The sequence below is a fragment of the Wolffia australiana genome, chromosome 20 (assembly GCF_029677425.1).
Source record: "Wolffia australiana isolate 7733 chromosome 20, ASM2967742v1".
Lineage (NCBI taxonomy): Eukaryota > Viridiplantae > Streptophyta > Magnoliopsida > Alismatales > Araceae > Wolffia > Wolffia australiana.
In genome coordinates, this window is record NC_135854.1 from 5,092,756 (window position 1) to 5,118,784 (window position 26,029).

General features: G+C 41.7%; 1 protein-coding gene across 2 annotated transcripts; it reads right to left on the reverse strand.

The window, feature by feature from the left end:
• Positions 1 to 4,514: 4,514 nt before the first annotated feature.
• LOC144716005 (uncharacterized) lies at positions 4,515 to 23,052 on the reverse strand. 2 transcript variants are annotated; one of them, XM_078590995.1, is made up of 19 exons: positions 22,452 to 23,052; positions 21,775 to 22,147; positions 21,621 to 21,692; positions 21,466 to 21,528; positions 17,963 to 18,163; positions 17,299 to 17,790; positions 15,968 to 16,726; positions 15,429 to 15,695; positions 15,047 to 15,202; positions 14,411 to 14,793; positions 13,593 to 13,977; positions 13,241 to 13,501; positions 10,721 to 11,444; positions 10,580 to 10,638; positions 9,136 to 9,522; positions 8,669 to 8,707; positions 8,329 to 8,574; positions 4,717 to 4,946; positions 4,515 to 4,620 (listed from the first exon to the last, which is right to left on the reverse strand). In XM_078590995.1, the coding sequence occupies exons 1-17, from the start codon at positions 22,817 to 22,819 to the stop codon at positions 8,386 to 8,388; spliced, it is 5,178 nt and encodes a 1,725-aa protein (XP_078447121.1). In that variant the 5' UTR covers positions 22,820 to 23,052; the 3' UTR covers positions 4,515 to 4,620; positions 4,717 to 4,946; positions 8,329 to 8,385. The 2 variants fall into 2 exon arrangements, with proteins under 2 accessions (XP_078447121.1, XP_078447120.1); XM_078590994.1 differs by having other exon boundaries at positions 4,515 to 4,946.
• Between the last annotated feature and the right edge of the window lie 2,977 nt (positions 23,053 to 26,029).

Sequence of the window (26,029 nt, forward strand, 5' to 3'; positions counted from 1 at the left end):
CATATTTACCCCTATAAAAGGTGGGGCCTGCTCATAGATAGAGTGGGAGAGAAGAAAGATTAAAAAATGTAAACCCTAGAGTTCGCCAAAAATTGCCACCACTACTGCCTTTGCCGGAGTTTCTTATGTCACTTTTGAGGCTGCCCAGCGCCGCCCACGACCGCCCAACGCCGCCTGTTGCTGCCTGGGCCACCAGTGGTTGCCCAGGCCGCCCACAGCTGCCCCAGGAGCTGCTCGTCGTAGTCGTAGACCTAGCAAGCGCCGCAACCTACTGCAGCCCAATTGGCTGCCATAGCCCTAGCAGGCGCCGCAGGCCACAGCCGCCCCCGTTGGAGTTCTGGCCATCGTCGCTTCCTAGTGGTCCCATCCACGACAGCTGCTGCCTTGCTGTTGCCGTGTCTTGTCGCACGAGCGTGCCTTGCTGCCATCATGCCTCGTCGCTGTCACACCACCATGCATTGCGCCATTGCGACGCCACACCCTCTTGCCACTACGCCTTGCCACTGCTGTGTTGCCGCGTCGCCACACACTGTTGCCGTGCCCATCACTGCAACTGCCATCATGCCCGTCGCTGTCCTTTATTGCGCAACTGCACCTACCGGCGCCGACCTCGGGCGTACATGCTGCTCGCCTTGTACTGCTAGGAATCAGGCATTCCCGCGTCTACCGCTACTAGTATGCTCCTAACTTATTTCTTTCAGTACCTCCAAAACATTTTCTCCACCACCGGTTTTAGATTAGTGATAGATAGAATTCACGTTTCAAGGATTAGGATTTCAATCAGTACGTCCTTGGTTGAGACTGTCGAGGGTGTGCACAAAAGCGGCAGTAACCGAGCTCGCACTGTCGGCCTTCAACTCGATGTCCGAATCATCGAGAGCCTAGTGTCATTTCTTGGTCACACTTACCGTAGTTGAATGGACGTTGGTGTACATTGACGCTGGATTTATACTTCTTTGTGATTTCATCGATGCATAATCATTTGCATAACGTCCACATTAGTCATCTTCTCTACATGACATGACTGTCCGTGCCCTTCTTGTGGTGTAACACCAGCCGTTTAATCCCAGCGCCAGTTGTGTTACATCACATGGGTATGTGAATTTCTACTAAGTTTTATTTTGTAATGAGGGTTGAAAAAATGATGTAGAGGCAACAAACAATGAATCTAAACGACTGAAGGACTTGAATCTATATTAAGACACAACAAACTTTATATGGTCCATATAAATCACCTCTTCATCCGATCTGACTTTAGGAGTATGAAAATATTTCAATCCTTAATGGATATTATGTGGCCGTCAAGGCCAATGGCACTTCCATGTCATTTTAAGTTCATTAACATCAATATTTATTTATTATTATTCTCATGTAATGTTTATCCAAAGTCTCTAAACATCTGAAATGAATTAGATAATTATGATAATATCATAATACAATGATCATTAATCTCTAAATATGTTTTCCTAAATATTCATCTTTTATGGATAGTTGACATGGACATCAAACTATCCTGAAAGAATAACACTATAAATATGGCTGATCATGTGTGTGAAATAAGCATATGCACTGTGTACTCTTTAAGGAAAGACTTCACTGAATTGATTGATACAAATACTTTGAGTGATATTATACCTAAACATTAATCACATTGATTCTTGTCACCGCCATATAAGTGGTCCTTGGACTTAAGGCTCCGAAGGATTTGTAGATGGACATCTATATATCGACCACAATTTGTGAATCCCTATTCATGAGATTCAAACAAGTCTCAACTCAAATATAGTAAAAAGTACACAAACATGGTTGAATGGTGAAGGTGTGATCATGATCCCTTTGTATATGACTCTGACTCAAGAAAGAAGATGCATTAAATCCCAGCTAGATTAGTGGACATATTGGAGAAGGAATTCTATAATGATCTCCATAACTTGCTAGTACTAACTGGAATGAAAGATTAGGTTGCGACAATAAACCATACCTGAAGTGATTCAAGATTAGGTTCCTCACACGGTATAATTAAAACTTTTGTACCTTCTAGAGCGTATGTTGTTGGCTGGCACCCCACAAGCTAGAAACTTAACCTATAGATTGGGTTAAAATGATGTTTAATAAATTAAACCATAACTAACTAATGATGTTCTCTAATAAATATTATAGGTCCCTTAAAGTTATTTTCAAAGTGATACATAGGTCTAAAAAGTCACACTCATAAGGTCTATGCATGCTAATTTGTATAATTTAAGTTAAAAGGATTTTCTTGAAAAGTTCTCAAATAAGTGTAAATATATGGGGCACCATTTTAGGTGCCCATGCCACCCAAACCTGTCCCCCATTTCTTCTTGTCCTCTTATGAGGCTTGATAAATTCGTAAGACTTGATGGTGAAGAGATCTATTAAATCTTCAAGAAGAGTTGGAGAAGAAAAATAATATTAAGAAGAAGAAGAGGAAAAATAAGAAGAAAAAGAATCACAGGAAGAAAAGAAGAAAAAGAATAAGAGGAATAACAAGAAGAAGAGATCCACCATAGCATATGGATACAGATATAGGATAGGCACATTGCTTGTAAGAATGCATCCAACGAGCAAGACAAGGGTGGAATCAGTTTTACACAACGTGATGGGCTCATCCATGTTTATAGATAATTTCGGAATTTATTTTCCATCTTAAGCTGCATAAAATTGTGGTTTGATCTTCAATGACAAAACTTTGATTGCAAGTATTGACAATGAATAAAAACTACAGTAAGACTGAACATCAATCATTAATTTATGGATTTAATTATCAATCAAACCATGAATCAAACCATGAACTGTTCATTAATTTATTTGTAATGAAATAGGAGATGCAGAACCAGAAACCTCTTTGCGTTTGTGACCAAAGGACCATATGAAGTCCCCTACGACTTAGACGATGACAAGAGGGCTTGAATGATCTCTGAGCTTGGGTAGGGTGGCCATGTTGGTATTCATTTCACCAACTGTTTGCAAACTAACCAGTACAAAAATGAATAGTTCATGGTTTGTGTTTATACTAAAAATTATTTTGTGCATTTATGGTTGGTTTTTTGTCAATACATAAATGAACTGAGTATTATTAATATCCCTAAGTTAGGAATCAACAATAGTAATGGTAAATCAGTAAAGTTGGATGACTCAAATCTGAGACTTGCAAGATTGCCAAGTTGGACTCGTGCTCCCTTTGAGCATTCTTCTCTGACTGATGTGTTCTCATTAACTACAAGAGGTCCAAGTTAACGGGAGAGAACATCAAATTTCCGAGGGCATGCTGTTAATGATGATGAAAGAGATGATGATGCCAACATTTTGGAGCCTTTTTGCTAGACACATATTTTAACTGATCAGTTGATTTTTCTTGGGTAGGCATGAATTGGTTTCAGTGAATATAATTTTATTTAAGCTTTATTTCTTATTTTTTGAGAATTTTAGATAGCCAGTACATGTTTTGACTGGTCAGCTGATTTTTATTGGGTACCCTCCCCTTCGTCAGCCCACACCCCTTGTTACTTCACCATCTTAATCCCCTCTTGATCTCACCCATTATCCACTCTCTCTATAGTCACCATCTTACCGGCCACCTCCCGTCCCGCCTCAGTACCCCATTTCTTCCTCTCCAAGCGTCTAATATTTCAATTTTCTGAGAAAAAAATGCAATCAGATTCTAGTCTCATTTATTACTGGCTCAAATTTTATGTTGTATAGTTGGATGAATGAAAATATTTCGATTCTTTGAGGTAATATTTTTCTGGTGTTCCCCTTAGGAGACATTGAGATGATAAAAGAATTGAACTATATTTTAGTTAATTATAAATTCTTCAATTTTAAGACCCTCTGGGCCACTCTCTAGGTATCATTTTCACAAATATTTTATAAGCCAGGTCCATGGCAATTGTTAATCTGAAAGAGTCCCAAAATTCCCAAAAATGTTTCAAGAACAATTTCTTGCTTAACTAATGACATCTACCACAATATATGAGTATCCTTCACCTCCCTACAGTATTGAGGATTTAGTTCTCTTCCAGAATCTTCGCCAAATACAGCCTTACTCCCCCCAGTCCACTTGAAAGCATAAATTTCCCTAATTCTTTCTTATTCCTAATTCTGGCTCTTTACTTCGCATCCTCAGGTTGATGTTAGTTGCTGTTTCTTTAACCGTCACACGCTCTTGAACAATGCACTTCCCATCATCTGCTTTGACAGTTATTCCTTTTTTCCTTTCCTAACTTCTTCCTTTGATGTTGCCTCTTGGGTGCCACAACATAATCATACATCATTTGTTAAACCTCTTCTGTTGACATTTTAAACCGTAGCTTCTCCCACCTTGAATGAATTTAATATGGTTTCAAATTCTATTGCAAATAACGTCTGATACTTAAGAATCATGGACAAGCAGATTCTTCTGCTGTTTAGTGTTATAGATGAACAGCTCTCAGACCATTGTAGCTTTCAATGTGATAAACACAGATTCTTTTCAGATCTCGATAAACACAACGGAGAGAAACTGATTGTCACAGAGTTATATGTTTTTGTCGGATCAGTTATAAGCTGAAAGCAGGATACAAGTATGCTGCTGGATATTGCATCCTCATGTGAGCATAACTGCGTTGTATTGACAAAAAAGAACTTTAACATTAAATTATAAATAAACTCAATAAATTAAGAGATGAACAGCCATCTCTGCCATTGCAGCTGTACCCTGATGCCGCACTTGCTGCCTTAGCTCCCTTGCAACTTCTGCATTTGCCGCTGCTGCTTCTACCATCATGCCTGTTCCGCATTTTACTACTCATCGGTGGAGCAGTCTGACGAGGGCGAAAGGGCAGAGAGAATATTTGTCATACCCTTCCCCATGGCTGTTGGGTAGTTGAAAATTTTACCCATAGGGTAGAAATTCAATAGGAAACTCAGACCAAACCTATGAGACACTGCACAAAATAACCCAAAATGAGGAGCGCCAGAAGTGATGGTACAGCAGTTAACGTTAAAATTGCTTACGCAGAGGTCTATCCATTCATTCCACACAAACTGCCTTAATTAATCAAATGAAACAGCAATTAATCTGAGGACATAAAATGACAGAACATAAAATGACAAACTTCCCCTACCTCATTACAGGTCAATAGATCAAAAGCTTAATAGTCCTTGAGTACCATTAGAACTTTAATAAATGAATAGCGATCCTTGGTCACCAATTCATTGCGTCATTATTTATCAATGACCTGAAAGTGTGAAATACCACCCCCCCTCCCATTTCTTCGAGAACCTGATACAAAACTGCTAGAGATCTTGATGTAGTTCTTATAAAGAATGCTCTTTTGATCATATTATGAGGGCATGTAGCAGCTCATGTGCCCTTTCTTAATAGAGGAGAAGAGAGAACACGAAAAATAAAAATAGGAACATAACAGAGGAACAAAGGTCATCACAGGACTGGATCACCGCTAATTCCCCCGAGGGAGCATGTTCTAGGCTGCACTGGGTAACTGTTCACATCTCTCCAATACAGACCTACACGTAGGCTTGTATCGGGGAAGCGAGATAAAGGAGAAGAGTAGATGTTCCTCGAGTTGGAACGTATAAGGGGAATGATGAGAGACAAGGTGGAATGCAGGAGGCAAGGCTGACGAGCTGCCTGAAGGTGTGTTGAGATTGAGAAGATCACAAGGGGATCAGAGGAACCAATGTCTCCAGCTTCATTCTTCTTTAGCTACCCTATTGAAAGGGAATACCTAAGGGCCAAAAGACCAAAATAAGCCTAGAGGGTTAACATGATGATACGATCAAGTATCTAGAGTAGAGTATCACAACCAACTTGCTTGAAGAACAATCACCAACTAAAGATGTGAAATTCCAATGTCACCGAAGAGGGGGGGGACGAGGACAAGAATCCAAGAGAACAAGGAGAAGATCAGAATGGTGGAAGAAGAATGATGAAGATCGGGATCTAGCTCCCTCTCTCCCCTTTCTGGTCGCGGACAGCCTCCCACTCCAACCGCAGCTCACGATGCCTACTGATTGCTAGTTAAGCCACGTCGACCAAAAATGGGCCATGTCTTCGAGAGCTGCTTCAGAGGAGAAACTACATCAGGTGGCCATATCATCAAGCAGGCCATGCTGTCATGTCACTGCTGCATATACGGCTGTCACCGACACAGCTATGACATGCAGCCATGCCACAGTTCACACGGTACTGCCACAGATTTAATGTTCCTCTGGTTCTGATTTGGAGCTCTGTGGTGCACCCTCAATCACACCTGTAGTCCTTGCCATAGTCTTTGCACAGTCAAACCCAGGGTCAATGCTGCAAGGTTCTATCTGCCATCAACAATGAAGTCCCCATCACGGTCGAACCCACAATCGAATCAGCAATCTTCCCTGCATTCAACTCTTGGTCAACTCCCAAGTCAATGCAGAGGTTCTAAGCCAAAGTCCTTCAGCAGTCAACTTTCAGTCAGTGCCGAGAACAACTTCTGATTTGCTGTTATCTGTTTTGGTCTACTGAAGTTAACACCATGGTCTACCAGGACCCATGGTCAACGCTGGTCACTGGAAAGGTGCTCCGGCACAGCCAATACCCAACCTATGACACTCAACTGCCGTGGTCAGCCCCACAGCCAACATTCGATCAACTCCATTGCGCATGCGTCAATCAACCCTTCAATCCGAGTTACTCCACCATGTCATGGTCTTCCCCACATTCGATTCTTAGGTCTCCTGCTGCAGTCAATGCTGTGGTTCTCCCAGGTCTCTGGGTAATTTCCCTGTCTCTTAGACCTCTCCAGGGTTTGTCCCAATCTTCCATTTATGCCAGGGCTCCTCCCTGGTCTTCTTGCCTCTTGGTCCACCCAAGTCTCCTCCCAGACCTCTTTGAGGTCCTGAACTGGGCTCAATCCAGGTGTCTACAGCCACATTGATGTGTGTCCCACTGAAATCTTCCATGCAGCTGCTCCTTGAGAGGGGCCACCATCTTGCACATCAAATGGAGACTCTAGGCCACCAGCTTGGCAACTTTAAAACACCTCTTATGTGTCTCTGCCGCTGTCGCAATTAAACAGCCTTGAATGCAACACCTAGAAGTTTATGCCACCGTCTTGTCATGTGCCTGATTGACGCCTTGAATTTTGCAAAGGCAGATAGGAATTGACAGGTTGGGCACCCTAATGACGGTGATGCCTCCATGGAAACCAATATATGACAATGCTTGAATGGTGTCAAATGGGACTTCATTCACACGCTATGGTCATGTATCTGTGCTGGCTCACTAAAGCATTTTATCGAATCTCTAGTGTATGCCTGGTTTCTAGTCTTCCCATCCCGGCATGATGTGCCAGTGCGTTTCATCGAGCTGGCATGCGCCTGCCTTTCTGCAGTCTGACTGATGCTTTGGTAACACCCTTGCATTTTTCCAAATAAATGGCAGACATAAATTGTACCCCAGTGCTCCTAAAGGCAGTCCAGCTTGCTGGCCTTTGCCCGTGCTTCTCTTGCCCTACTGCTTGTTTGCCTGCCTTGTTGCGATGTGCTCTTTGGCATGCCCTGCCTTCACCATCCCACGCCCAAATCAGCATTGTCTCAAACATTTCGGCATGGGCGATTGGCGCTCCTGGTGCTTCTGTTACGATGCACCTCTGATCTTCTTTTATTATCCTTCTTCTCTTCTCCACCAGCTTCCTTGTACCCACTTGGATACCATTTTAGCTTTTGAGTTGCTTGGAGAGGAGAGAGAGATAGAGAGAGAGAGAGGACTAAGGGTGACAGGAGGAGACTGCCTCCCTGGGAGCAAGGGAAGAAAAATCAGCACAAAAGCTCATTTTGACATAAAAATCCACAATGAAGTAGACAGAAATTTTAAACCTTGGGATTTAAGAGTAACACAATGCAATAATACTTTTGGGAAGTGGGAGGAAATAGAAAGTTAATAACACAAATCTGGAAGCAGTTCTGGATGAGTATGTACAAGAACGACAACCAATTGAGCGTCAGTGTGAAGTTATAAACCGATTCATTTAATTGTGACATTTTATTATGTTAGATGGAACAGTGAGACAAATAATGGAGGCAACTCTGATTTAGAAATTAAATTTCAGCTGTGGAACATACTTCGTGAAAATTTAATCTATTCAACAAGAATGCTTCTATGAGAAATCTAAAAAAGAAATCAATCTTGGGAATCTTAGAATGGATGTACAAAGCAAAAACGTAGTTTATGAACGGCATTATCACAACTTTCTATTGGGAAACTAGACTGAAGTAGTATCCCAGTAAATCTTCGAGAAGTAAAGCAATTAAGCCGAAATGATTTCTTACTCTTAGGCATCCTGAATTTGACCATCAAAGATGCATATAAATTTGTAATCTGGCTCTTTAGAGTGAGGATGCGCTTAAGGGATTCGCAAAATAATGTTTCCTGAAAACAACAGATTCTTCTGATTTTTGTTTTCCACAAAAAATAGCGCCTAAAATTGAAGGGGGAGCGCAGCCACTAGTCTGAAGCATCTTCTTCATGATAATGTGATCATTAAGAATCATAATATCCAGTAGCTGCCTGCAACTCTGTAAAATAAGAAAACATAAAAAATCACCTCTAATTTTATCATTGAAGTGAAAAAAAAACATTGAAAATACGAAAGAAAAAGGATAAACTCGCCTGACGATTCAATACATTCATTCGATTCATCAGGTCTTCCTGCCATGCAGACGCACAGAGAGATATTGCCAGTAATTAGTAATGTAGTGACTAAATTACCCATAAGTAACTGCAAAAAGTTATAAATCAACCATGCAAAAAACATTGACTAAATATCTAGGATAATATTATATTGTCTAAACATTAACTATTAATTATCTTTAAGAAATGTCTTCATTCTCTAAAACTTGGGCAAATATGTAAGAAATAAAATTTAGGTCCATCTCGCTCTCAAAAATCTCTGACGTATTGGTCTTTCACATATATTTTTAATTCCCACATTTAAGTTCTTAGAAGGTTTTGTAAAAAAAAGTAGTTAGAAGGTTTTTACTTCGAGCACTTGCAGACACATCTTTTTCTTACTCGTAATTCAAAGATGCTGAATGATTAACACATCAGACTTCCTGAGAAAAATAAAGATGCCACACCTCAAGAATGCCAGGGCTCTGCATTACTATCCCCAGAATGCGGCGCACTAATCCTTTATAAACAGTGTCATTGGTGCTGCCATCGCCATTAATCCAGGGCAAAATTGCTCGACATCTGCGAGTCGTTCCATGACCTAGAAATTGAATTTTCTTGCCCACCGTGCCCTTGGAACGAGTATCCATGGATCCTTCTCCGGAACTCAAAAGAGCTCCAATATTAGGTTGTTTACCATCGTCAGGATTCTTCAGTAACATCCGAGAAATATCACAGTTTGTTGGTTGGGAATTTTCCACAACAGACTCTTGTAAATTCTCCTCCAGTGTGACAATGAAATACTTTGACTTGTAAGAAGAGTCAACAACACGAACATGATCATACGCATTCACCTGCGCACAAAAATATGTATGATTCTGTTGAATCCAGAGGGCAGAATCAAGTGAAAGCAATCCAAGAAAAGAGAGATTCAAAAAGCTGAGAAAGTGCTGGGCCCTGGGAGTTGGGCCCAAAGAGAAAAAAAATTCTGACTCTATTAACAGTCTCCATTATACTAGACATTTCTGAACCTTATATGTGGGTAGGACAATTATAAGAAAAAACCCTACTTAGAACACTACCTACAAGAAAAATCATCAAGATAACAATGATAAATGGCAGTCATGTTAAGCGTGCTTGGACGAGAACAGTACCAGGATGGGTGACCACCTGGGAAGTCCTCGTTGGTAATCACAGCATGGGCTTGTGATCGCCGGTCAAGATTTCAAAAAAAAAAGCAGTAATGTTGGCAAAGTCTAGCAGTAAACCATCTCATCAAGACCGATCAATATTGCAAGCTCACACCGCGAAGAAAGAGGAAGGGAGACTGATAGGAGGCGGAAGGGATCAAGATTGAAGGAAACCGGTTGAAGACCTGGTGAAAGGGATGCAATGGGGGTAGGTTATGGTTAGAGGTGAATGACCGATCTAGCCAATGGAGACCGTGAAAGAACTTCTACTGTAATTGAAAGTCTGCTCCCCTAGTGGAAGGGCTAAACCTATTTAAAATGAACAAAATGAATTAAATCCCAAAATGCCTAAGATACCTCTGAGACAAGAAGGGAGTTGTATCAGTGAGCTAAAGCTTAATGAATTTTTTTACCGTTAGGGACATGAGATGGTTAATACTTCTGAAAAACGTTCGAGAATGAATCTCAAATAGTTAGCTACACGAGATAATTCAATCAGGTCACCTTAATACAAGACGGTAACTGAATAATAATGAGATTATAATTTCTGCACCAACATCGATTCTAGTGTGGTATATATTGCAAACTAAAACTAGTGTGAATTATACTTGGTTCGGGGTCATCAGATAGAATGTTCTGCGCAGAACTAGAATGAATTAAATTTTAACGTGGGATACTTTAGGAGCATAGAATGAAGATATTTCTTAAGGGAGCTGAATACCTTCATCACCAGCTGAAATTCTGCAAGTGTATCCACCGTTACCTCAACCAACTCATCATCTATACATGTCAAAAGTCAAACTCAGGATTTTTTCCAGAGTCATGAAGAGATGCAGGAAAAGAAGGAAAAGTAGGAACTTACCCAGCACGATGGTGTTCTTCGTAAGTTCTTCCTTCCTCAATCCTTGCTCACCTGCCTGATGCACAGCGCTGTATACATCTTTTATCAATTTAGGAGGAACATAATCTTCCTTTCCAGAACAACTGGTTTTTGAGTTCAATCTTGAAGCATAAGAAGCCATTGATTCCCAATTTGAATCATCCGGAGAGGAACTCAAACAATCAATGGTTAGATCAGATAAAGAGTCGGAGACCAAAAGCTCTTTTCCCTCAGCCTGACACGTCTTCTCTGCTCGTGATGATAAAATATCTGCAGTTGAAAGTTCCTTCCTTTGTAAAACCAATTGAATTCCAGGAAATCCCTTCTCGCGGCGATTACAAGGATCTGTCTCTTTTCTCCACCACGTCTTCTGCTTTGCAGTCTTTTCATCACTGCTCGCTGTACCATCAAAATCTTCAAGAATTGAGTTCTTTGGGTCTTCAGGCTCTCCCACACCTTCCTCTGGAATGCATGGATTTATAGAGAGTCTTCCGGAAGAGAGAAGAGCCAGAAGCTGGAAGATTTCCCCGCATTGAAGATCCAAATTAAGACAAACTCCGTCATAATCAAGGTTCTTATCCTGATCACGAAGCCACTCTGAAATTTTTGCCGCTCCCTTTCCAGAGTCTAGAGGAAATGGCGAAGAGCAAGCATTAATCAAGAAACGCTGAGAAAGAATGAGCTGGTGCTTTCCATGTCCATGTTCCTGCCATTTTAAATTAACCCGAATTCCAGTGAATATGGAAAAAGAATGAGCACTTATTGACCGGATGAATCTTTTATTTCATTTTCGAAATTTCGAAATACGAGAATCTGGAAAAATGTAGCTATATTTCCATGGTCCTTGCTACTTCAAATATTACGAAAGTCTGTTGAATTAAGTAAAAAACCTCATGTAAACACAACCATTGACAGATCTCATTTTTTTTATTACAACGGATGATAAAAAAATCTAGATAAAGACATTTTTTGAAGAAAATCTAGACAAAGACATCAAAAGAATAAAAGAATTTGAATCAAATGGTATATTCACCAATTGGCATTTCGCGGTGACAGTATTAAAGGCCATATTGGGGAATCATATGAAATTAGAGCATGGTAAATTAAAACATCTCACTAGTTGAAACTAGGTAAGGTATCGTCAGTGTTTGGTGTTCGTTGTCAAACGAATGCTGTTTGTTAATGAACATCAAAAAATATTTGTTTGTGTTCGTTTTCGGTTCGCAAATATGACTGGTGCGAGAAATTCTAACTGAATAAATAAATAGAATAGAGGGAACTAACTTATCCTTATTTTCACCCAGATAAGTTCACAATCTGATTCAATCAGTCATGTTCATGCATCTTATTTTATCATTGCGCGTATATTTAACAATATCAAAAGATAGAGAAATTTATGAGGGCAATTCAGAACATATTGTATGGGTGATGCGTTGATCAAATATCGATATCTAAAGAAAATTATACACGAAAAACTATATTTATGAAATAAAAACTATATTTATGAAAGTCTCAATCTACGGAATATCTCCAAGAAAAAGGGGCATACATCACCCTAAATAAATGCATGGTTATTTCCGTCTTTTAACTTTTCAGTCTAGATTGGACAAAGGGATTATAAACTGAAGGCTATGATCCGATAATTCTAATATTACCATCGGCTTCAAAAATCCGAAATTAAGATAATTACAGATAAGACCCTTCAATCGCTGATCAATGTCAATTTCAAAAAAAAAATCGCTGATCAATGTCCAATTTCAATCAGATGTTTAAATTGAACATTATGTGAATTCAAAAAAGCAGATTATAAAGACTGAAATTGCAGATTTGAAACGATTCAAATATCATAATAGATGCCTTGTGAAATAAGTGATTTGAAAGAATGAGATATGACTATGCTCCATGCTTGGTCGTCAAAACATGGACTTGTCAAAATTCTGCCCATATATACTCGTATGCATTCCCACTTCCTGTTCATGAACAGCTTGTCTGTTCGTAAACTGTCTGTGAACATAATTTGCATATATTCTTTGTGGTTTGTGTTGGTATTCATTAATGAAAGTTCGCAAATGAACGACATTTTTTTCCATTCCATGTCAACATTTTGACGATATCGTTTATGTCGACAACTTTTCGGGTGGTTGGCAGTTGAAAATGAGGATGAAATTGACAGGAAAGTATGGATGGTTGACAGCACCAATGATGTTGACCTCGATTGACTTTGGTGACCTTGTTGGCTAACAGTCAACTAACATCAACGTCACACACCAACATTATTGGGATGTGCCAAACCTTAGGTGAAATGTGACCAGACTGATAATATTCATGAAAGAAAGAAAAAGGCCATTTTCGGTGAGAAAAAAATGTCTTTGGTGGACCACATGGTTCAAGCATAAATACAAGCCGAGTATTTTGCACTCAAAAAGGTAAGATCATTAAGTCATCACGAAGCCCAAATTTAACAAAGAAAAAATCCATAAGTAGGGAAAAAATAAACCGCACCATCAACTTCATTTCTTTAAGGTAGTTGAAAGCCATTGTAAGATCAGCTTCAGAATACCGATTGAGAGTCTCTGCCAACAATGACCTCACTTCTGGCACCGTAGACGTGCTCAAAAATATCAGCTTAAACAGCTCCACAGCATTAGCAATTGATAACGAATCCCGTACGTAAGTGTAATATTGAATGGGGAAACCCGCACAATGACTGGAGAGTGATGTCCTAACACAATCTGGCACACTCTCATTTTCTCCTGATGAGATCTGAAAGTAAATAATACTTGAATTGCATTAGATAGAAGACACAAGGCACACGTCACCACAAACAATAGTTCATAGAAAGGCAATGACTTACGTGAACAGGCAGATCAGAATCCATGGAATCAGCAAAAAATGCATTCTTCTTGTGCTTTCTAAGGTTGCCTGTGCCTTTGGAAGAAAGTACTTCATCCACAGCCCTCTTCACCTCGGGATCATCAAAATCATCCCATTTTTCTAATTGCTCAGTTTCCCCCTCTCCGTCCCTTGATTTCAGAAGAAACATTGCGTATCTTGAACTAACAAGATTGCATAGCTTCATCACTTTCTTCCTGATCATCTTGTCACTGTTTAAGGCGCACATTCTTCTCTTACACGTGTCTGGATCAGCCGGAAGGTCATCACTGATTGAAGTCCAGTCTACACGACAGAGTTTTGCCCCAAAAGGAGCTCTGTACTTGACATACTCAACGACCAACCTCCTGTCGAAAAATGAATCAGCAACTGATTAGGTCTTTGCTGTCCCAAGATGAAGTCATCATTGTCATCATCATGATGCCAGCATGTGAAGATGATGATTAATTCAAAACCGGATGCCAATGATGAGATAAGTGTTTTGGCAGACGAGTGGACAAAAAATTGAGAGAGAATGAGAGAGAGAGAGAACATCGACCAGCAAGAAAAAGTCTTGAGCAGGAAGGCGAGGAGATAAGGAGAGACAGAGAAAGTAGAGAAGGAATACAAAGATAGGACAACAAACCACGATAACAATTATGACCTCGTCATCCTGGAATTTACATTAATGAGATTGACTTATCATCATCCCCTCATCATTGTTACTAGAGTCGTCAAATCCTAGAAATTGATCCCTTTCTGGAAAAATAACAAGGTTTAAGACTGGTAGCATTCATGTACCTGTCCAATTGGTAGCTCCAGTGAAATCTTTTCTGGAGTTTTGACCTATTTCTGCTCTGAGAAGGTCGCCGCAAAGATGAATCCTTCACGAGTAAACCCTTTTCATTATCGCCGTCCAAGGATTGCGAGTCAATATAGCACACATTATACGTTGTCTCCTCATCACAAGTGATCATTGATGTTCTAGAAGACCCTGTGTCTTCTGTTTGGCCATTAGCATGAACTCTACGCGCCGGTTCTAGATTTTTGGCTCTCTTTCTTTTATGGGAGACTGATCCAAGCGTTAATATTTCATCCGTTATTTCTTTCTGGACGCCAACATTCGAACATCTGAGAAACCTCCTGCGACGACCTTGCTTCAAACCATAGGAAGCACGGAGAACCTGCAAATGGGTTTGTATCCAAAAAGCAGAAAGTCCTCCCCATTAGAAAATTGATCAGGATAAAAAATCATCTTAAGTAATTCAAATTAGAAGCGTACCACATATACACTTAAATGAGATGTAAAATGAGAAAAAATCTCCTTCCAATAGACTATGCTCAAGAATCTAAAATTAAGAAACTTAATCATACACAACTTCTAAATTAAGTCCCTATAGAAGAAATATGCCATTCTAAACAGGAAAAGATCTGAACCTGCTCCAAAGTAAGATCCAACTCCTTCGAGATTTTTACACACTCTACAAATGGAACTTTCTTGTCAGGTGCAAAAGCGGCCAAACGGTGAGACAGCTTTGCGTTCTGTTCTGCAGTCATAAGTCTAACTGAAGCCCACGAACGAGAAAGGAAGAGCTAGAAAAAGACAAATCGATGTGTTAGATGAAAAGGGCTAAAGTGTGCAGTACGTAGAAATGATCATCTTTCTATGTTCTCTCACTCCCTATTGTGCTTCCATATCTCTCGCCATAATCTTTCTTTTTTATCTCTCGCCGTAATCTTTCTTTTTATCTCTCTCTCTCTCCCCCCTGTTATACAAATCAACAGAGACTTAGCGCCAAAAATCTACGCCAACACAAACCTCTTTAACAACTGACCCAGGGAATGACTTTGAGATAGAACTTCTGTCTGCCGAAACATGGCAATACTCAAGAGTCTGCCAATAAGAGTCAACCGCTTCCTTATTGGTCAGGAGAAAGTCATGTCTCAGCCGAGGAGTGGATGCATCGGTAGCTGATGAGCTTCGTGGAACTTCAATAAACGGTTTGAGCTCCAGTGAGTATGTTGAAAGAAAAAGAGGAGTTCTTTTTGTATTAGCTACCATTCCTTCTGTGGACAACTGGACCAACTGCAAGGATTGAGGCCAGAAAAAAATAATTAGCCCAACCAATCGTTTTTTCCTGTAGCTTACAATACAAGGAACAGAAAAGAGCAATCCAGTGCTTTTCCATTAGTAACAAAAAAGCCTTCATTTCAGGAGATGAATGCACAAGGATATCTTCTCTATTATTTCAGAGTGAGTTCATTGTTCATGATTTAATTCATTTGGTTCTTTGACGTCAGGAAGTTGCACAAACATAACATAAAGAGCATCAAAAGACTTTGGGAGCTGAGAGTTACCTTCGATCGATACAGAATATCAATCACACGAGATAAGCGCCCGCTAGCATGGGTATTCATCAAGACTTTGAATTCACGGGGAGGAAGATCACAAAGCCTCAACCCACGCTTACATTTCTCAATCAGATCCTCAAAGCGTTTCTCAGATCCTACAACTTGAAGGAACAATTCCAATGGCATATTCTCTAAAGTCAATGCAAGTGAAAATGACATGAGCACACTACAAGAACTTGTGGAATCATTCATATCACGGTCAACCATCAAACAATCATCCCATCCAGGTAAACCACGAACAGAGGACCATAAAAAGATGTGCAAAAGCTTCGCACGGACCATGATTGCGGGAACATAACCATTAACCCGCATTGTTTCTACCTTGACAGATTGAGATTCTGTCACTTCACGATTATTTGTGGATCTCTTGACATTAGACAATTCGGACACCCCTACATCACCCTTCTGTTTATCTAAACCTTGGCCGCGGTTCTGCATGTCGAATTCCCTCAATCTTTTATGAATCTGGCCAAGAAGCTCTGAGGAAAGAATCACAATTGATGGGTGTAGAATCACCTCTGCAGCACGTGTACGATTACAATTGGCCAAAACGGGAACACTGATTTGAATGCATTTGCAGTATCCTTCTTGCTGAAGTTTCTGCAATGATCGTGTCAAAGTTTTCCGGGCCATTGTCGTTTGTTTATTTTTTTCCAACCCTTCCAACCACTTGTGTAATTCGGCAGTCAGCAAAAATTTCTCACTCTGCATTGAAAGGAAATAAAGGAAAACACTGAGAATATACTTAAAAAAATGGTGTACACAACAGAACCTTACTCTGAAACATCATATGACGCGTAGACAAATCTTTAACTACAACGGGCACTAATAAGATATCTGATCTCCAACCCATAAAGGATATTTAGGTCATTTGGGCGTACCATTATTTGGCACTTAAGGATGTTTACCAGTCAGAGCGGCATTAGGAGAGTATAAAGAAAGATAAAGATAGAGGACCAAATGACAACATGCCCGAAAATGCACCAGAGTCCTCTTGATGATCTCTCACCTACTATATCAACTGTGCCTTTGACCGCCCCCCCTTAGGGAAGGGCTACAAGTATTTGAAGGGAATTGCAATACAGCAGAAATAACCAAGTTATCCTTTGATGGGGGTTGGGGATCAAAACAATCTAAAAGTTCCTTTTTTTTTAAGAAACAATGTAAAAATTCCTGGAAAAATAAAACTAGAGCAGATTCAAACGTAACAAAATACAACCTTGGCAAAGGGGAGGAACAATCATATTATAGTAAGAAAGCTGATGAAATACTGTTACCTTCAATCTCCCCAGAATCCTATCCTCCCGTTGAACAGCGTCCACGGTGACAGCTGTAGAATGCTTCCGCAATGAATGAGGTGTCTCAGATGCCAAAATAGAACCTTCCATCACATTTATGTCATGATATGCATCCGTATCAAGGATATCTTGACTCTGTGTCTCTCTTTCTGCATACATATTACTTGTATCCATCACAGAATCAGAGGAAAAAACATTACTAAGTGCAGATTCAAGGTGCTGAGATGGTGATCTACATGGAAGTAAATCGGCTTTAATAGCATCAGAAGCCATAATTTTATTTTCTGTGTAACTGGGGGTTCCATCTGAGGAATTTCCCGCAAAATTTCTGCAAGTCCAAACTCTATAAACCTTCGTCCTGTTTTGATTTTCAAATCTCATATACATTGGGAACCTCTTTGGCATCCTCCAGCACATATCGCAGATTCTTGTTTCAGTCTTCTTACTGCTGAGCCCTAACCTTTTGCTAACCTGATTATAACAAAAGATCCACAGTTTATAATGGTTGGTTGAAACATCGAGAATCAGGAATACTAGACAATACCCAACTAAATCAGAACTTAGACAATCGTACTCTCCATTTACCCCAGAGTGAATTAACAGATAATCCTGAAAAAGGATATAGAAGGAAATAATATCAAACCTCCGGTATGGTTATTCCTTTGGGCCCTTCACCATCAATGATATCATAAATTCGATGTTCTAGAGGAAGCTCAACAAACTGATCTGTAATTTGACCCCTCTTACAACATTTCTGGGCGGGGCCTTCATAGCCGCAACTAGAACCCTTGGGCTGAAAATCTTTGGGATTGAACTTCTTCAATAGCCGCAAGCATTTGACAACCTGAATAATTAAAAAAACCAATTAAATCAACCAAAGGAAAATGTTTCTGATTGGGTTCGACGTAGGAAAACTCTGCCGCCACTAGAGAAATTTAATAGACATTTTTTAAGAACATATGGACGATAAATATCAAGGGCTTTGATGACAACAACCACCATAAAGTTGATCGAGAGATAATAATAAGAAGAATCGGTAGAAGGTTCAAAAGAGTATGGTCTACTGTTATCAAGAAACATCTATCAACGCCCAATGATACATAATTCAAAAGAATGTCACCCAATGATACAATGCAACGGTAAAAGAAAATCATAAAGAGGTGACGAAATTCATAGATCCAAAACAGAAGTAATAGTCAGTAGAAGAGAAAAATAAGTTTTTCAAATATAGTGATATAATCCCCATCATATCTAGGGGTAGATTCGTCATTTCTTCCACTGAGGGGATTTTAAGAATTTGTGTTAGTTTCCGTTGAGTAGATATCTCCCTCCTTGTCAGAGGGCAGCCAAGATGTGTACAATGGGTGTTGAAGTTCTTCCCTGTATCCCACTCCTGGCTCTCAGCATTTGATCAAATGATCAATAGCTCTGAGCCAATGTTACGGTTCCCATGTAGATCTAACAAAATCAAGATATGGGTCCAGGGTGAGAGATGAGAATGGTAGAGATGGAAGAGGTTAGAGAGAAGAAGAGAGAGCGAGAGAGAGATAGGTGAACAAAACCTCAAGAGCTTCCGAATCAGGGGTTTTTGTCCTCACAACAGCCGGATACAGCTACTCATGCCAAGAAACCACGAAATGATCATTCATCCAAAGGTTCCTCGAATGACCTTACAAGGGGGTATATTTATTTTTTTAACAATAAAGAAGACCATCCGGAACTAGTGGCCTACATGCTATCATTAACGATAAAAATTGTGCATGAACGATGTACAATCATACTCCAAAAAAGGCTATCCTCTCCCTCCACCCCAAAACGACTTCAGCGCCTCCACATCATGAACGGCATTCTCTACTGAAGCCGGCCTCTCGTTAAACACCACCTCATTTCGATGTATCCATATCGTCCAGAGCACCGCGAGCAAGCGTCCCCAATCAAGTCGGCTTCCGTGTCTTCCGTCAGAAACTGAAGCCCAAAAGGCCTCGTCTGAGGAGGTATCCACCCCCAGCAATTGCTGCAATGCCCAAACGCCCTGTGCAAATTGACATGTGAAGAACAGGTGGGAGCAATTTTCCTCTCCCCTGTCACACATAGGGCAGCCAGTGGGAGCGGCGGGGGACCATTTCCATCGGTAGAGTCGTGTGACAAGCCTTCGATGCCTCAACAACCAGCTGAAGAGTCGCACTTTAAGGGGACTTTGCGCGTCATCAACATATGGCAGGCTTTACTCGTCGTCTCGTCGTCCCGAGCTGCTCCTCGGATTTTCAAATATGCATCTTTCACCGAGAAGGACGACCCCCGCCATATCCAACCGTCCTGGGAATCAGCTATTGGTCTGAAGGGTAATATTGACTCTTGCAGCTCCATCAGCTCCCCAAACCGCGGCTCTGATAAAGCTTCTGTCAACATAGGGACCCAAGCTTCGTCCCAACATTCCTTGACCGTGGCCTCTGGATTCCGTGCTAACGCAAATAGCCTTGGGAACCTCAAATGCATTGGGCCGTGGTTGGACCAATTGTCGGTCCAAAACTGAAATATCGCCCGGTCTCCCAATCTGGGCTCAAAGAACTGGAGAATGCGAGGTATGGCTTGACGCAGGCCGCTCCAGAAAGGGGACTCTCCTCTGACTCTATCCCAGCGTCTCTCCCAGTCTATCTCGGAGCCATATTTGTCTCTCAGGATGTTGAAAACCAGCCCCTCCGCTGAAGTCGCAATCTTTTCCACCCACTTGGTCAATAGTGCCAAATTCATCGACTCCAGATGTAGGATCCCCAGCCCTCCGTGCTTTACAGGTCTGCATAGAATCTCCCACGCTACTAACGGCACCCCCTTTCAGTCTTCCTCTCCACTGCCTCCCCAAAAAAACCTCCTCATCGCCCCCTCCAGACGCTTCACCACTCCCGCTGGTATTTTAAATACCGATAAGTAAAATATCGGAATCGCAGAAAGCACACGAAATATCGGAATCGCAGAAATACCGATAAGTACAAGGGAAATATATATATACCATACGATTTTCAAGAATCGATTATTATATCAGGACTCGAGGAACTTAAAGATGAGATTTTGTCCTTTGAGCCCCAGGAACTTAAAGGGGTCCATTGATCATTTGATCTACTTATTGTCTTGAAAATAGTCAATCTTGGGCCTTTTAAAGCACTGGGCGTTTGCATAAAGATGAGATTGAAAATTTGGTGAGGGAACTAATAAGAAAGGGAGGGTGAAGCCCAGGCAAAGTTAAGCCAGGCAGGAGCAACACAAGCTTGAACACCACTCATTACGCCTTCTCGTGGTCAGAGGTGACACCAAAGGTCAAATATATGGAAGGGCCGGTGGAGGAATCAGACGAGGCCAATGAGCAATGTGACTGGGATTGACACCAGCCCACACAATGGAATGCATAAGTGAGTGATGCTAGTCGGCTTGAGACGGATGCTATCCGATGAAACACGTGGTGCGTCACATAGAGAATACTGAGACAAAGCCAAGTCTCATTCGTAGCAGGAAGAAAGTGAGCCTTCGACCAGGACATATAGGGCAGATAGAAAATAATGTCTGCAGATTATTATCAGGGCAAATAGGAAGGCAAAGAAGATCAGATTTTGAGCATTGAGATATCTTTCCTTCTTAGAACCCACATCAGAACTAGAATCGTATACATTTCCTTTTATGTCATATAAATTTGAAAAACTTTAAATGGCCACAATGGGAATAGTTGCTTGCGTTATAGGTTGTTGGGCTGCCAGAAAGTTGCCATGAGTAAGGTTGGGGAATCAAAGGCTGTCTTCCATGCACTGTATACGTAGATAACCGAAACTATCGTGAGACAAATGGGAATGCATAATACAGAGGACAGGGTCCAGTTGGATACATCAACTGTCTTCTCTATTGTACGAGTCCCAAATTTCTATCCGAGAAGAACTTGGGGAAGTTGATCTTTGGTGTAGGAGTACCCCAAATTACTGAATGGGATCCTCTACGGAGCCCATCAATACTTAGAACAACATGAGCTGACCACGACGTCATAAAATACTACAACCCATATCATTGAACATCAAAAAGAATGAAGGATTACTTGAAAAAAATTTTAAAAGATGGGGAAAAAGGGTTAATGATCCATTTAGAGCTTAAGGCACGAAGGTCCACCTTGCCATTAACTTTTCCCATGAACTCCTCAACCAGCAAAGCCTCTTTCATTCGATTGCATATCTGCCATTGCAAAAAAAAAAAGATGAACAGAACGGCTTAAGTAAACAACAAAGCGAAGACAATTTTTTCAAATCTTGCACGCGATCACTCACGTTTCTCCATAATCGGTGGCCAACAGACATTCTGTAGCCCCTTGCTACCTTGATGTCTGATACAACAAGTATCTTCAAGAATTAAAATAAAATAATTAGAAACAATGCACTAAATAGATCGAATCAATTGTTAACTTTTTGAGATTTTGGCAACCTTCCCCGGCGACTCGTCGAGCATTTCGCAAATGGCGCTCATCTCCGGCAGGAAGTCCTTCACATTGACGCCCTCCTTGACGGATTCTTCGCCATCAATCCCATCGTTAACTCCAATGAGATTCCCAGGGTCTGAATTCGGCGTTGTGATCTCAATTCGTTGCAGAGAACCCAGTTGCTTGGCATATCGACGCAGAAAAATCAAGTTAGTGTTCACAATGGCCGTGTCTTTGCTCTCGTCTCCTTCGGTTCTCAAGATAGTGGCCTGCCTCACAATTAGACCCTGAGATTCAAGCCTCTTCAAGTAGTAGAAGAGTGTGTTCTCCTTCATCTTAAACTCTTTGCTAAGCTGACTTTGAGCTATCCCATTGCCCCTGCGCAAAAAAAATGTCCCAAAAACTTAATTAATATCTTCAACTCCAGATGCATGTGGACGATCAGACATTATTTAATTTCACTCATTACTAATAAACTATTCGGCATGTTTGATCGATTAGTAATGTGCCTTGTTCTTCTCGTCCTGGTTAAGTCTTATCCTTTCCGCGTGATACATTAATATTTATTTTGTTAAATAATGAACTCCAAAGGTTACATTTCTATTCACGAAATCATAAAGAATGTACAGATGAATGATTACAATGCACAAAAAATGAAAATTTCTTTTCAACATCTGCATACCTAGCAACGGCGAGGCGCTCTAGAACTTGCTTAAGCACGGGGGTGATCTCTACGTTGGAGGCCTTCATCTCGCTAATCCCAAGAAACCCATCTCTAACATGCTCTCCGGCGACAACCCTCAGCCCCATTTTCTCAGCCTGATCGACACTCTTCCCTTCCAAATCGATCCGACTGAGCAATCCACTCTTCGGAGTCCTGAAGAACAAATCCGGAATCCCTAGAACGCGAGCCCAGATCGAATCCTTGATCACCTGATCAACATGGAGGCCGACGAGGTTCTGCAGGTTGGCCCAGAGCTTCGGCAGGGGTATTCCTTCGGCCCCCTCCGCACAAATCTCCTCCAGAGCCGTGGAGATCAAGTAATCCATCAAATTGAGGGCTAAAACCGCGATCAAAGCACCGCAGAGCTAAAACCCTTCGGGCGGAAACACTGATCATGGGGTAGATCAAAAAAAAAAAATTGTCAAACCCGCGCTAGAACTGCGATCGAATCCTTGAAAAAACGTGGAAAGTGGCGATCTTTAGTTAGAGCAAGAAGAAGAGAAACAGCGATCTTGCCGGCGCGCCATCAGCGCGGGAGCCGCGCGCGAGTAGAACGACGAGAGACGCAGAATTACGACAAAATGAACAAATTTTGAATGAAAACACAGCCAGATGACGTGACGAGATGGGACCGGATTGGACGGAACGAGATGGTATGAGACGGGCTGAAACGAGATGAGACCGAACGAGATGGGTCAAGCCGGGACGAAACGGAATGAAACGAGACGAGACGGGTACGAGACGGGGGATGGGACGGGGATGGGACGATACGGGACGAGATGAGATGGGACGGGGCGAGGCGGAACAAGATGAGACGGGACGAGACTGGGGATGGGACGGGGATGGGACGAGACGGCTACGAGACGGGACGAGATGAGATGGGACGGGGCGAGGCGGAACAAGATGAGACGGGACGAGACTGGGGATGGGACGGGGATGGGACGAGACGGCTACGAGACGGGACGAGATGAGATGGGACAGGGCGAGGCAGAACAAGATGAGACGGGACGAGACTGGGGATGGGACGGGGATCGGACGAGATGGATACGAGACGGGACGAGATGAGATGGGACGGGGCGAGGCGGAACAAGATGAGACGGGACTAGACTGGGGATGGGACGGGGATGGGACGAGACAGATATGATATGGAACGGGGCGAGGCAGAACAAGATGAGACGGGACGAGACTGGAGATGGGACGGGGATGGGACGGGGATGGGACAAGACGGATACGAGACGGAATGGGACGAGATGGAATGGGGCGAGGCGGAACAAGATGAGCCAGGACGAGATGAGATGGAACGGGACGAGATGGGACCGCCCGAGGCGGAACAAGATGAGATGGGACGAGATGAGATGGAACGGGACGAGAGAGGATGGGGCGAGACGGAACAAGATGAGAGGGGACAAGACTGGTTGAGAGAGGAATGAGGCGGAACAAGATGTGACGGGACAGGAATGTGGACTCCCTCCATCCTAAGCTTGTGAGGAATATTGAAAGATGAAGTATCTCCAGTTAATGAACTCAAATATTGAGTGGTTAATTTATGTAGATAGTTTTTTGGGGATCAATTAATATTTGTTTCAATTCATGTGCTCTCATTAATATATAGAGGTAGTGATGATTATGGGTCTTCCCCATTGGAAACAATAATTGGCGATTTGATACTCTTTAATTTGTAATTAAAGAGATGTGTGGTCACTACAAAGGATGAGATGGTAGAACAAGGGAAATGGAGATATGTGAAGATATTAATTAACATGGCTGTATTTTTTTGTCTTATTATTCTTTTGCGATTTTGAATGTAATAGTCTTACATCATTTATCATTGTAAGACTAATGTTTAAATATGGAACCTAGAAAGAAAGGTAAAAGCCACATCCAAAATCGCTTAAATAAACGAAACCCGTTGTCTATTAATTAGCATTCACACGAACAGCATCCAGAAAATACATTTTGTAATGAAGAGATATTGATCATGTGAAAAAGTCTGAAATATCAATCGAAATGTGGACTGTCGCCCTGATCGATCAAGAACGTGCCCCCTTAATATAGATAATCCACTAAATATAAAGTTTCTAGTGACCCATGTCTTGATTGACTTTGTTGACTTCGGGATATATACATTTATCTCAATGACTTGTTCGTCATGGAGGATTTACAAAACAATTAAGGGTCCACGGTGTTGCACTGCTTTGAACGAAACGTTAAGATAGTCTGCTTGTGATTCTCGGAAAGAGTGTTCGTCGTCCCCGTTTTTCCCTACAAATAGCAGATTCTAGGTGTTGAAAAGAGGCATTAAACTCTTAACGATCTCCAGTGGATTTCTATATTTACTCTAAATTTAAATAAGTTCTTTCTGAGAGCTCTGCAGTGTAGATATGGGCCGAAATTGGAGTAGGAGGAGGAGTAAGGATAAGTAGGAGAATAACAAGGCAGTCGTGGAGTGATAAAATCCACTCTCTTTAATTATGATTAACGACATTAACAGTTTATTTTGAGCTGAACACAGAAGCCGAGATACACAACGATGGGACGGCAAACAAGGGCAAACCTTGTTCTCCAACGGGGACATCCAATAACTCTTTCATGAATACAGGACTCTTTAATACACTCTTTCGTTAATTTCATTAATACACTTTAGCGGCTGGAAATTATTTCAACGGCACTGGGCGGTGTTCGAGTTTTGGGTCTGTAGTTGGTGTTGGAGACGTGTCATGATGCGAGATGGCGCCACGGGCTTTGGCGGCTTGTTGGGTGGTGGCTGCTCGCATGCGTCACCATTTTCCCTCGGCTGAGCGGAACTCAACTCTGTCGAGTCAGCTTGAGAGAGCTCCAGGGGTGCCAACAGGTCTAGGTGCAGCCGTGCCAAATCCGCTTCGGTGACCCATGAGTCATCGAGTGAAGCCTTTCCCTGCCAACACTCGAGAAATTTCCGCACGGTTCCACCCTCTTCGGTTAAGGTGATTAACTCGTCTGGTACATTTTTTATTTGTTAGTGCCAGTCAGGGGATAACGAAGGGGGACTGGACATGTCAAACTCACTATCTGTAAAGACCATGGGAAGGGACGGGTCTGTAGATGAAAGAAGTGGGGCTTTAAATTCAACCAAATCCGAAACATTGAAGGTAGAGCTGATTCCCCAAGTAGAAGATATACCTACAGCATAGGCATTTTCCCCAACTCGTTTAAGGATCGGGAACGGGCCGGGGATACGAGCATGAAGCTTAGTAGCTCGCCCTGGGAGAATCTCTCCAGCCTAACTCTCACCATCACCAAAGCTCCCTCATTAAAACTACAAAAACGACGGTGGGAATCTACAACCTATTTGTATGATGTGTTATGTATTGAAATACGATGATGAATTTCATGGTGCATGCCTCCAATATGCTCAGCGAATGACTCACCATCATCTGAGACTCTAGCATGCAATGGCAATGGAATGAGGTCAGTGAATTTGGGGGGGGTGTAACTGTAGAGAGAAAGCTGCACAGGAGAGAGAGACTGTAGAAGATAAGTTTTGGGGGCCAAAAAGG